The following is a 13469-nucleotide window of genomic DNA, read 5'->3' as shown; positions in this document are numbered from 1 at the left end:
TTCAGTTTTTTAAAATAAAGCATGTAAATGTGTCCCTAAAGACCAATTTCGACTACAAAATGACCCGAGAACAATGGGAAGGAAGAACATGGAATTGCTAACCTACGTTATCTCCATTGGTGGGAGCACAGGCAATCACCATCTTGCTGCTTTTTTGCGTTTTATTCCATCATATACACAAAACATGAATTAAGGAGAAACATGTGGACTTGGAGAACCAGTCGTATTCATTGACCCTGAATTTACCTGCTTTTGCCAAATAGTTGCATCTGCAGAGTCACAAAATACATTCAAAACTAACCAAAAAGCACCTCGAAGTCAGGGGAAATGAGTACCCAAAAGCCAAAGAGGAATGGCAACAGGAGATGAGTAGAGAGGAGGAGAGGGAGGAGGAGGAGGAGCAGGAGGAGGAGGAGGAGGAGGAGGAGGAAGAGGAGGGCGGCCATGCGGGCTAGCAAGAAGAAACACGCATGAGACTGCCCTGGGACTTTCCAGGGCGCCACCTGCTCCTGCTCTGCGGGCGAGCGCAGGGTCCCCCTGGCTCCGTGACGTCCCCCGTGCAGGTGACCCTGCTTTGCTCCGCGATTCAGGCCCCGGGGGCAGCATAGAGTAGGCTGTGTTCCAGGCAAGCCCATGATTCTTCCCAGGTCTTTGTATGTCTCCAGGAGCAGAGGGTCGCTCAGGGTGGCAGACAAAATATCACTGAAAACAGAGTCCCCGATGCAGCCTCAGCTCACGGCTTGAGCTCTAGAAATCGAAGTCGTCTCCACCAAAGCCATCCGCCCTGCCTCCCACCTGGGTGCTGGTGAGGCCTCCGGCGACCTTCTCGTCTTGTACATCACAGCCGCCACCTGAGCCCTGCTCTGGGGTCCCTGGGCACGAAGGGGGCCCGTCCTGCTCAGAAGTGGAGCTTCCAGGATACATCTGGGGGACTTTTCTGTCTGGGCATGGGAGTCCCTGAGGCTCGGCATCACTGCCCCTTCTGTCCCCGCCTGGGCATTCTGCAGCTGGGTCTTCCTGGGAGGAGACGGCCGCAGCAGATGAGCTGCAGGAGGCGCAGGCAGGGGGAGGTGTCGGGGGGCCCAGCCTTTGATTGGGGCTGTCTCCTCGGGGGGCAGAGGGTGATGCGGGCCTGTCCTCTTGGGCTGGGGTGCTGGTTTCAGAAGCCTCCCCGATCTGGCTCTCTCCTGGGTGCCCCAAGGGGCTGCCTTCCATCTCTGTTCCGTTTCTGCCCTCTGAGCCTGGCCACCCCTCTCCTCGAGCTTCCTGGACCTCTGCAGCTTTGGCGCCATCACCCTGTCCTCCTGGATTCAGGTCACCTCCTTCGGAGGCCGCAGCCTCACAGTCCTGCCCATCCCCAGAGTCCTCCTGCACGGGTCCTTCCTGCACTCCCTGCTCCGCCTGGCCCCGAGCAACACTGTCTCCACTCTCCAGGTCACCAGTGCCCTCTGCCTCCCCACCTGGGGGATCCTTGTCCCTGCTGAGCACCTGGTTCCCCTCACCCTCGTCCCCCTCATCCGCCCCAGGCCCAGGGCCCAATCCAAGCCCCTGCCCTCCACTGGCTGCCGGGGTATCCCCGGCCATGGCGGGGTCCTCCTGACCTGGCGTCACCCCTCCCCCCTCAGCGGCCTCCCCCTCCGGACACCCTTCCTTTTTCTTCTGTAGAATCTGCTGCAGGTCGAAGGCCTTTTTGATGGGCGCACCAGCGGCCCCCGGGGTGTCCTTTGGGGACTTACGGGTCCCTTTCTTCCTCACGCAGGCCTCACAGGGACAGAACTCCTCCCCGGGCGCAGAGCTGGCATCCTCCAGGCTGCAGGAGAAGAGCCCCCGGCCACAGGTCGGCTCAGGGAAGGCTGAGAGGTTGCGCAGGCCGTGGAGGCGGCGCCGGCGCTGCTCAGTCTGCAGGGACGCCTGGCCCCTGAGGGCTTCGCGGGGCGGCCCCAGGGCCTTCCTCCCGGCCCGGCTCTGGATCTTCTGGAGCTCTTTGTCGGTGCTGGCTTGGAGCCGCTCGCTCACGTCCTGCTCCAGCTCGGCCACCATCTGGTCCAGCAGCCTGTGGTCCTGCAGGTTCCAGCGGGCCCGGAGCTGGGCTGTGGCATCAGCCAAGTGGGCCAGGAAGGACGCCTGCAGCTTCTTCAACAGTTTGGACACCCAGACGGGGTCGGGGTCCAGACACGCCCTGCAGGCAGTGCACCTGCCCGCCTCTCCCGCACCCTGCCTCCACCTGACCTGGGCTTGCTCCCGTTCCCCGCCGGCTGCTGCGGGCGGCTCTTCCACACCAGGCTCTGACCTGGGGCCCCCTTGGCTGTCACTGGCATTGGAAGCACCCTCACTGGGAGGACAAGGGGTTTCCTGAGGGTTCTCACTCCCGTCCGGGGGGCACAGGCCTGCAGAGACAGGGCGTCTTGCTGCTTCCTCTTTGTGCTCTCTCTGGTCTTCCAGGGTGCAGAGGTCCGCATCTGCAGCACCGGCTGCTGACACCCCGGGCCCATGGCCGGGAGCCTCCCCTGGAAGCCCTCCCTCCTGGGTGCCCTCCTGTGGTTCTTCTCTTCTCGTTCCTTCTATTTCCTCTACCTGCCCTCCATCTCCTCGCACCACCTTTTCAACTTCGTGTTCAGATGCATTGTCCAATGGCTGCTCTCCACCGCCTCCCTCTGCTGCCTCTGGCTTGCTGGTGGCACAGGCCCAGGTTTGCGAGCTGGTGGAGGCTGTGGGACAACCCTGCCGCAGGTTTCCCAGACCCTCTGGGTGCTCCGATATGCTGGAGTCAGGCCCCTGGGAGGGGATTTCCAGGGGCAGCTCTGTCTTCTCTGGCACCAAGGTGCCGTCCAGGACACAGGGCACGCTGCCGTCCCCTGAGCCTCCAGAGCCACTGCTGACGTCCACGCCAGACGAGGACGTGGGTGTGAAGTCCTCCGTCACCAGCAAAGCCTTGTGTGGAGCCAGCTCCCCGAGGCTGGGGTCCAGCTGGTCCCGCCCAGGGCTGCACCCTGGCCACAGGGCCTGAGAGATGCTCAGGAGCTCCCGGTACCGAGGGGAGTCTATGAACCTCACCTTGTCGGCAGGGGAACCAGGGTCTTCATCAAAGAAGTGGAGCCTGGCGAGGCAGGCGACGAGGGCCCCTGCTGAGTGGCTCAACCTCTTGGCCACCACATCGGACAGTTCAGGGAGGCTGCTGGGGCGGCTCTGTTTGGCACCCAGCAGTGCTTTCATGATCTGTGTGGAGGCAGAGACCCTGCCAGGAAGAGCGCACGGTGCCCTGCCCTGGGCGCCAGCAGCCCCTTCCCTGGTTCCAGCCCCCATGGGGGAGTCAGGCACTCCAGCTGGAGCTGCCGCGTGGCCCAGGGGCGGAGCCTGTCTTGGGCCTGGGAGGGCTCCTTCTGGCTCTGGCTCTGGGTGCTCCCCCGCGTCCCCTTCCAGGAGCAGCTGTCCGCCTTGCGCCAGCTCCCCCAGGCTTTCTGGAGGGCGCTCATCAGCAGGGGCCTCCTCGGGGCCTCCTGGGCCATCCCTGGCCGCCCCGGTGGGCTCGTCCATCTCGTATCTCATGAGCACGGGCTCTTCCGGGATGTTGCCCAGCCACTCGCGGACCACGGCGTCTGGTGAGGCGTGGGGCAGGGCGCTGGGTGTCACGCTGCCGTCATCCTCCAGCCCCTCAAGGCCTTGCCCTGCGCTGGCCGCCTTCCCCTCTAATGCCCTCCCGGGCCCAGCACTGGGGCTCAGGCTGCTCCTGACCCTTCTCCCTGCTGCCGCTGACCCAGGGCCTAGGAGCGGCGTGGGCCCCACCTCGAGTTGCTCCTCCCCCTGTTCATCCCCACCTGACTCCCAGTCATCAGCACTTTGGTCGCCACTGCTGGTGTTCCTTGGGCTCAAAGGGGGCTTCTTGGCAGAGGGCCGCCCCTCAGGGGGAGTGGGGCAGTACCCGCTGCACGCCCAGGCGCCTTCAGGGAAGGAAGCCGGTGTCCCGATTGGGGAGCAGCTGTGACCTTGCTGGGCTCCTGGCTCCCCTGCTTCAGGCTGTCCGGCCAGCAGAACCAAGGGTGGGGAGGGCCTAGGGGTGCCCCCTGTCTTTCCCCGCTGCCTGCCAGCGCCAGCCTGTGGGCAGGGGTGGGGTGTGTGTGCAAGTGCAGGAGCTGGAGGGTGCTCTCTGTACTTGATGTCGCCTGCTGGCTCCGCAGAGGGAGTGCTGGTGGGGTGCACACTAGAAGCACAGTCTGAGTTACTCACGGGGGTGAGGGTGACACTGCGGGCTCCTGAGGGCTCCTGGGAGTAAAGAGAGCCCGGGGAGGGAGGTCTCAGGTCCCCAGAGACCTGTTTCCTGCTCATCAACACATTCTCAGAAAAGGGTGGCACTGGGCCTCCTGGGCTGGCCCCGCCTCTGTCGGGTGGCCTCGGCGCTTGCAGGGCTGCAGGTGCGTGGAGCAGGCAGGGGGCGTCCCTGTGGTGGCAGCACACTCGGCCGGGAGAGCGAGGTGAGCACACAGCGCTAGCTGGGCTCCTCTGCCTTCTCCTCCCCTGCCGGGCCGAGGCACAGGCAGGGAGTGGGGAGCAGCCTCCTTCTGTGTCCCCAGGGCCAGGATGACCTGGAGCCAGCAGCAGCCCCGTTACAGCCCCACCCCTGGCCTGGTCATGCCCGGTGTCCTGTCCGGGCTTCTCTGCCTGCAGATCTTCAGTCCCCAGAGATGAGGGGCTCAGAGTGGGAGCCCCGAGGCTGCCACCCTGTGCCAACAGCCGCTGGGAAGGCATGGCCCCTGTCTGCCACTGGCAGCCCCGGAGCTGCTCACCCTGCTCGCTGGGCCTCTCTAGAGGCCCAGCACTGGCTGACGAGTCAGAGTCGGCCTCATCTGTGTCTCCAGTCTCCGGTCTCAGGCAGCTGCGTGGCCCCCCGCCAGCCAGCCTTCCTCCCTTGGAACGTGGGCTGGGGCTCCCTTGGGGGCCCTCTCCAGGTCCCCTGGCTGGGGAGGCAGAGGCTGGATGCAGGCTGCCACTGCTCACGCCACCCCCCACGGTCCTGGGGCTGCTGCAGGTGTCTTGCTCAGAGCCTTCGGAGTGTCCCGCACTGGAGGCTGGGCTGGCGCTGTCCTGGCCACGTCCGTGCTTCCCAGCTGTCCCACGGCTCCAGCGGCGCCTGCCGCAGGCGCGCGGGGCCAGCCCAGATCTCTTCTCAGCAGCCGGCTGCTCACCCTGGGAGGCGTACAGGGGGTTCCTCCAGATCTCGTAACTGGGCCCCGGCTGCTGGCCATGGCCTAAGGCGCACTTGAATCCCGCCTCACATGGCCCTGACGCCCCTGCCCCAGGCTCTGAGAAGCCCCAAGGGTGGCCCTGCCAGGTGCAGCAGGGGGGGTCTGCCTCCCCAAGGCTGAGGTCCTCCCTGCTGGCTGCTGTGAGGGCGCCGGCCCGCCCCACCCGCTGGGACCACAGCAGCGCGTCCTGGCCGAGCAGCTGGAAGCGCACCCTCATCTCCACGGACAGGCTGCCGTCCTCATTCAGATGAACCTTCTTTTCCACGCCGTCACCGGCCACCAAGGGGCCGGGTGCGGCAGGTGTGTCGCGAAGGTGTCTGTCGGGAGCAGGGGCCCCCTGGGCACGGTGGAGAGAGGCGGGGGGCCGGTGGGGGGCAGACGTCTCTGACAGCGGGGAAAGCCGCCGTGGCCGGCCGCTGCCCGACCCGGACCGTGAGTGCATCACGCTCTGCTTGGCCTTTGGCCCCCAGCTCCCTGGCACGCAGCAAAGAGTGAGAGAAAAGGAGAAAGGATCAGGAGCTGCCCCAAGTGGTCACGGGCAGTCTACCACCTAATTATCTCTGCCTCCAAAGCCACAGTGAGGGCGGGCCTTTCTAGAAGGGCTGTACACAGAGCTGCCCGTTAGTGGCCCAGCTGAGTGGACTTGAATCTGAGCGCAGTCTCAACTCTGCTCTTAGCGGCTGGGCAGCTTTGGGCAGAGCCTGTGTTCTGGGCCGGGACGGATGCACGGTCACGGAGATTTGTTAGGTCTGCTTTGTGGACGTGCAGCCATGCATGTGACATTCCCTACATAGCTCTGCTAGCTTCGGTAGGTCCCCCACCACAGAGGCGGCAGGTGGAGCAAACGCAGGAGCCCACCCCCAGCCAAGGCGGCGGATCAATAAGACGCCGCCCACGGACCTGATTGTAAACTGTAAAATGCTTTGTGGTTATTAGTGGTGATTTATCATCCCAACACTCATCAAGCCCTGGGGTGATGGATGGTTGCAAAGAAGGACCCGGACACACAGGATCAGCTGCTGACAGGCAAGCCTGCACCCCAGCCAGCACAAGAAGAGAAGAGGGTGGGAGAGGGGGCCTTAAGAAATGAAGGCCCTGAGTGCTTTTCCCCTCTCATCGCCTTGCTGACGTGAGGCCAGGGGCCGGGGCCAGCAGAGCCTGAGCTCTGTGGGTGCAGCTGGGCTGAGGAAGTCAGCCAAGGAGGCTGGATGGTGGGTGATCGTAGTTTCCTTTAGCCCTTTTCAACTCCCATCTTTCCAAAGACGGCCATGACTCTTAAAGGATGAAAAATGCCATGTAGTCATGGTTCACGGCCCAACGTGACTCTTAGTAAAAGTTGTTTTAGACCCTAGCAACCTCAAGGTCAACATCTCCTTATGAACGCTCCATTTAAGCACCATGCTCGGCTCCTTCATATCCTCCCCATCAAATGGTTCACCCAGTTAAGGTTGATGGTGATGAAGAGGAGGAGGAAGAAACAAAGAGAGCCCCAAACACCTGGAACACCCAAGAGCTGGGGCCGGAGGCGCGTTTCCCAGGTTATCGGAATGGGCGTCTGCCCGGGTCTACGGCACATCGGCAGGGCAAATGAGACTGGGGAATCCCTACTCCCCCCCATAACTCACCAGTTTTGCTCCTGGAAGACAGCCCAGGTAAGGTTTCTGTCCCATTTCTTCTGGCATCTTCCATCACTGGAGGTCTGAAGGCCTCGTCACCAGCACACACTAGCGTCGAGGGGCAGCGCAGGAGACACTGCAGCGAGTCCACCTGAGGGAGGAGAGCGCTGAGCCAGGAGCCAGGAGCCAGGAGCCCCGGGCAGAAAGAGCACGGGCTCTCCTGGCCTTTCCCACTCCCTCACTTCTCACCCTCGGCCCCGGACCCAGTGGAGGAATCCAGGTGCCTCCATAGCACCTCTGTCACTAGCTGGTGGTCTCCCATGGTCATTGCCCAGGATGTCCCGCCTCTACCCCCAGCCCGCCCTCTACCAAAGGTCAACCTGCGTGCCTCTGCAGATGACAGCAGAGCTGTTAGGCTGCTTCTCTGGTCACACGTACGCCCCCGGAATAGGTATTTCCTGAGAGCCAGAGAGCCCTCCAGCTTCCACTTGGGATCAGAGCCTGGCAGAGGGTCACCTTTTCCCTGGTAGAGGGTCACCTCTCTGTCTGATCCTCTTTGCCAGGACACTCCAAGCCCATTGCTTCTGACTCTGCCCTAGTGCAGTGGAGAGGGGAGAGGCGCCACCAGCCCTCAGGTGAATCCTTCCCTTCCAAACTCCTAGAATTCCAGGGTCAATGGTCTTGGGGCTGGTGCTGTGGTGTAGCGGGCAAAGCCACCGCCTGAGACCCCAGTATCCCATATGAACACCCATTCGAGTCCTGACTGCTCCACTTCTGATCCAGCTCCCTGCTAATGCGCCTGGGAAAGCAGCAGAGGATGGTCCAAGCGCTTGGGCCCCTGCACCAAAGGGGGAGACCCAGATGAAGCTCCTGGCTCCTGGCTCCAGCCTGGCTCAGCCGTGGCTATTGTAGCCATTTGGGGAGTGAACGAGCAGATGACAGATTCTCTCTCTATCTTACAAATAAATAACATAAATACAAATTTTTCTTTAAAAAAGAATAGTGGACTCCAGGCTGTTGCCCCCACCCACCCACAGGACCCACCAGCAGGATGCCCCTCTGCACAGTCTTGGGCTCAGAGTTGAGTAAGCAATATCGCTGCTAGATTAGGGAACAGGTCCCTGCTTTTCAAAAATCCCGCCTGGCTCCAGAGGCCCCTGTCTAGCTGAGGGCTTGCCCTGTTGGTAGCACAGCATTGTAATTAGCGATTTAGGGCATTTGTTTCCATCTTTAAGGGCAGAATGCGTTCCTTTTCATGATCTCAAATTAGAAGCGTAGGCTCACTAGCAAGGAAATGAAAAAGAGAGAGCCCTTAGACCCTCTCCTGCAAAAACAACATGGAAATGTACTATATACCAGATCTTTCATTCTGGTTGATTAGAAGTTTTTTTCAACTACTAGGCATGGTTCTCCTTTTAGAGTTCCAGTCCCTCATAAAAACATGGACATGACCCAAGTCTATCGATTTATACAAGTAGCTATGCTTCCAGGGAGGAAGATGGAACTGAGGGCTAAACAATGTTCCTGTCCCTGGGGAGAGAGAGAATCCATGGGAGAAAGGGCAAGAGCCAGCACCCATCTGTTGAGGGACCCTCCCTGGGGAGCAGGGAGTTCATTCTGTTTACGGAATGCTCAGTAACTTTTCAGTAAGTCTATGTGAAAACATCCTACTATCTGTTTCTCCAACGTATTACTTATCTCCTACCTCTTCTCCCCCCTCACTACACGTAGTAAGCTGTGAGCATCTAGTCCTACTTTTCTGCGTTCACACCATAGCACATGATGGCACCGGTAAAGGCACAATAACTAAAAAGCATGCTTGCATCATGTCTTTGGTCATTAATGTTGGCTCTATTATTTGCCAACCACACGATCATGAATAAGTTATTAGCCTCTGTGTTTCACTTTTCTGGTTTATCGAAAGTGGGTAAGGGGGCCAGAGCTGTAAGTAGCTGGTAAAGCTACCGCCTGCACTGCCAGCATCCCAAACGGGTGCTGGTTCGAGTCCCGCTGCTCCTCTTCTGATCCAGCTCTCTGCTATGGCCTGGGAAAGCAGTGGAAGATGGCCCAAGTCATTGGGCCTCTGCACCATGTGGGAAGACCCTGAGGAATCTCCTGGCTCCTGGCTTTGGATCAGACCAGCTCTGGCTGTTGCGGCCTACTGGGGAGTGAACCAGCGAATGAAAGACCTCTCTCTCTCTCTCCTCTCTCTCTCTCTGCCTTTCCTCTCTCTGTGTAACTCTTTCAAACAAATAAATAAATCTTTAAAAATAAAAAGGAAGTGGGTAAGAATGTTAGCCACCTCATGGCTGTGTGTGCTGGATGCTAAGCCCTAGACTAAGGCAGTTCTCTCCCACTTTCTTTCATGGGTACTTTCCAGTACTGCAGAGCTTAGGAGCTGGAAAGCCGTTTCCTGAACTCCCTTGCAGCTAGAGTTTATAGCATCAAAGATTCCAGCAGTTGCATGAGACAGAATATACGGCAGTGGAGCAGAGACCATCTTCCTTTTTCTTTTGACTGCTGCCACAAGCAACGGCAGTGAAAGGCGCAGAGGAGCGTGTGCAGCTGGGAGGGCAAGAGCCGCCCTCACTGTTCCGGTACCCACTCGTTAGCTTCACAGCCGTTGAAAGAAGACTGATCCCATTCTGGATCACAGCAATGGGGGGGGGGTGCTGTTGAACCCGATCGTTGTAATAATGACCCCCAACAACCCACTTTCTTGATTGTGTTAGAGGTGTTGACCTTGACGGGGGAATTTTTCCAGGAATTCAGCCTCAGCTTTTCCAGCCTTTCCATGAATCTTGTAGCATCCAGATTCCAGTAGAATTTCTTCCAGCCTAAGACACTGAGAGAGGACTCTGCTTCCTGTGCTGAACCACGGCTGGTACAGTGCGTGACATCAGAGTTGGCCAAGGATCGTAGAGCTTCGTAACGGAGTCTGGGGTTGGCCTTCTGACCTGGCTGGATCTGAAGGTGGTTACACCTGGTGACAAGGGGACACTAAGAGCCCGTGGCATACAGTGACAAAGTCGGTTCTCCAGTGGTTACTTCTGAAAGCAGAAGCACTGGAGAACGTTGACTCCCACTGCTGCCAGGATGGACTAGTAGAACAGGAACTGCGGGGGCTACGGAGAAGGCTGGCGGCTTCTGACTTTCAAAAAATTGCCAAGTTCATGCTCTAAACTCTCCATTCAAGCATGTCCAGAGGACTTGGGGGCTGCTGTTCTCTGGTTGCCAAACCTCAGATGCAGAGACTGATTCTTCTGGTTGCAAAATACAGGGTACTTCAAGAAAACTCATGAGAAATTGAAATTAAAAGATAAGTTGTTCTTGCTGCCCAGAATTTTGAAATCTATGCCGAGCTTTTTCATAATATACATTTATACAAAACCTCATAGACATGGGTTTCAGAATGTTTGCACAAACCCAAATAATTCTTTGAATTCCATTTTCCATGAATTCTTTGGAGTGCCCTTGTACAACTGAATTGAGAGTTAGGTGATCCATCGCGCCATAAAGCAGGAGTGTTGAAGCAGCACTGGGCATAAAGTTGGAGGAGACAGGCACTGCACCAGGCTCAAGAAGCTGGAACTGACACGTCGGTTCCCTGAGCAGGTGGCTTCCATTCCCAGGTCACCTGCTCCTGCTGCCCTGCCCCCTTGCCTCAGCAGATACCCAGGACTTCCCAGGAAATTCCCTGGGATCCATTCACTGAAGAAGATATCTGAATCCGTGTTTCAGAGAAGTCGCAGAGTTTACTGACATGACCACAGCTGGCTTTTAGCATAACAGACCCACTTAGGGGCCATTAGGGTACAGGGAAGGAAAGTCCAGGGGAGAGTGTGCTTTGGTTGAGTATTCCTCATGGAAGGAGAAATGGCAAGAGACCCTGTAACAACTATCAGCAGTGGCCAGCAGTTCAATCTGACAACCAGGGACTTGGCAGGAACAGGACAGGAGGACAGGGACAAGGCAGTCTAGACAAGAATTGTGAGTGTGTCTCTCACAGTTGGCCTAGGGGGTGGGAACACTCATGCCCCATGTGAGTGCACACCCAAAGGTGACAATTGCATGGACAAGCAGATCTTCTCAGTGGATGTCAGTCACCCTTCTTCTCTAACTACTACGAGGCAGGTGCCATAAATTCATGACAAAGTGACAAAGTACCACGAATTAGCAACACAAACTCGACCTCGTTCATGTAAATCTGGCTACCACCTCTGCTTGGGGCCTCATCTGCGGGGGGGCAGAGACCACTGCTAAATCCCTAGTTTCATTCCTTGAGGGACTCAGCACCCGATGGAAAGCTATGACATGAACCCCTCCCTCTCTCAAGGAGACGGTCAGCAGTTTGTGGTCACCGGAATAGATGCTGATTTGGGGCCGATGTTGTCCCTTGCCCATCATCCTTTTGGTGGACTTACGGGATTCTTACTCAGCATTGCCATAACCCATGAAGATGTCTTGTATCCATAGAACTGATTTTACAGTGAAAAGTATAAGATAATAGGCCAGGACCGGTGGACTGCATCACCCAAAAGCAGCTATAACTTACAGAACATTGGACAATGTTCCAGAATACTGTGGAAGACTCAGTTTGGACACCAGCTGAAAGGCATCTCTTGGTGCTGTTGAGGCATTGCCTTACAGGATGTGATGTATATTCCAAATTGGCAACAGGTTCATCGTGCTATTTCTCCCAGGACTACAAATTCATGGGCTACACATACAGCAGTTCCTCCAATCATAGCATCCAATCCATGACTTAGCCACGTTTTGCTTTCCATCCCAGTCACTTTGGTCTTTGCTAGCTAAATGAATTCATTAGGTGTCTATGATCTCACTTCCTGAATCCAACTGTATAAACTTGGATGCTACAGAGAAGGGCTCTTGAACTCAGTGACTTCCAGCACAGGTAGTAGCTTCCGGCAGGATACTGGAAGCCATCTGTGGAGAACCAGTTTCAAGGTCACTCTCCAGCTCCCCAAAATTCTGGAAGCTCCCTAATAGTAAAACTGAAGCACTCTGTGCTTAAGGGACCTTGAGTAGCTTCTGTTTCCTGCACTGAGCGCCCATGGAAAGAGTTTGTTGAAAGGACTAGAAAAGAAAATGTGTCCTAAATGGAAGCTACAAATGTGAATAACATTTGCTTGTGGAGAGACTGACTTGACCGAATGTCTCCGGCCCTGCACCTTTATAAAATGAGTAGTAGCACAGTCAAGGACTTCTTTTAAAGGAATAATGATACCACCACCACCTCCATTCCATCTAAGGATTTGGACCTGGGGTCCAAAAAGCATTGTCAAAGCAATTTCAGAGCCCGAGCACCTACCTTTTTCCCACTCACGGTGTACACCTGCTTCACAGGAAAGCGCAGGGCCGCCGAGGCCTGGCTGAGGAAGGCCGCCAGGTTTCTGGTGTTCCTAGGACTCAGAACCACTGTCTGCCGGAGCCGAGGGTCCCCGTTCTTAACGAGTGTCATCCTCCTCGGGGCTTTGGGGCCCTTCCAAGAAGAGGTTGTTCCTGGCGCCTCGCCCTGGCCTTCGGAATCCAGCGACCCCGGCCAGCCAGGGGTCTTGGGGGGCTGCTTGTCGGAGCAGAGGTAGCAGCCCCCATCCTGCAGCTGCTCCAGGGCACTGAGGCCATGCAGGCCGCGGGGCGTGGTGACAGAGCGTACCCCGAAGGCCAGCGGCACGCGCTGAGAGAGCTCGTCCATCAGGGCGCTGAAGGTCTTGAAGGTGCGCTGGTGGACCGCCAGGCGCACCCCTGCAAACTGGGGGTCCCCCCGCTTGAGGAAGGTTATCTTCTTGGCAGGTGTGACCTGGGTGGCAGAGAGGGCGCGCGCCACGGCGGGCAGGAGGCACTCCCGGTGGCTTGGGGCACCACTCATGGCGCAGAGACCTGGGGAGCTGCAAGGTGCAAAGGAAGAGGCAAGTCAGAGAAAAAGGCCAGGCCTTGCATCTCCTGTATCCCCCTGGCTGTATGAGGTGTTTCCTGCCCTCCCCAAGTTCGCCTCACTCACCCTGGGAGTCAGGTGAATCCATTGGTGGAATAGAAGGGAGGGCAAAGGTCTGCTATCGGACAGATCTGAGTTCAAATCCTAGCCCCACCACTTCCTACCTGGGTGGCCCAGGAGGCCAATAAGGTCATCAGTCAGGGAGCTACAGTCACTGCAGAGCGGTTGGAACCACTGAGTGGGTTTACGCAAATAAAGCACTGGCCTAGAGCAGGCGCAGCAAGTCCTTATTCCCTTCATTCCTCTTGCTCTTTTCCTTCCCCTCGGCTATGAACCTTGAACTCCTCTGAATACTTTAGTAGCTAATCTGAAGAGGTGGGTAGAGACCACAAAATGCAGGTTTAGGAACACCGGATGTGGGGCCGGCGCTGTGGCGTAGAGGGTAGAGCCGCCATCTGCAGTGCTAGCATCCTGTATGGGCGCAGGCTCGAGTCCCACTGCTCCACTTCTGATCCAGCTCTCTGCTATGGCCTGGGAAAGCAGTGGAAGGCGGCCCAAGTCGTTGGGCCCCTGCATCCATGTGGGAGATCTGGGAGAAGTTTCTGGCTCCTGGCTTTGGATCATCGGCGCAGTTCTGGCTGTTGTTGCCATTTGGGG

At 57.7% G+C, this 13469-nt stretch overlaps 1 protein-coding gene across 1 annotated transcript; it reads right to left on the bottom strand.

The window, feature by feature from the left end:
- Nucleotides 1-242: 242 nt before the first annotated feature.
- On the bottom strand, nucleotides 243-12746 carry RP1L1 (RP1 like 1). Its single transcript, XM_051831678.3, has 3 exons — nucleotides 12189-12746; nucleotides 6866-7007; nucleotides 243-5714 (listed from the first exon to the last, which is right to left on the bottom strand). Exons 1-3 carry the CDS (start codon nucleotides 12744-12746, stop codon nucleotides 748-750), a joined length of 5667 nt encoding a protein of 1888 aa, XP_051687638.3. The 3' UTR covers nucleotides 243-747.
- Nucleotides 12747-13469: the final 723 nt, after the last annotated feature.

The sequence above is a fragment of the Oryctolagus cuniculus genome, chromosome 2, assembly GCF_051225735.1.
Source record: "Oryctolagus cuniculus isolate XC-2025 breed Fujian yellow rabbit chromosome 2, ASM5122573v1, whole genome shotgun sequence".
NCBI lineage: Eukaryota > Metazoa > Chordata > Mammalia > Lagomorpha > Leporidae > Oryctolagus > Oryctolagus cuniculus.
Note: the sequence above shows the minus strand (reverse complement) of the source record. Positions and strands in the feature narration are given on the sequence as shown.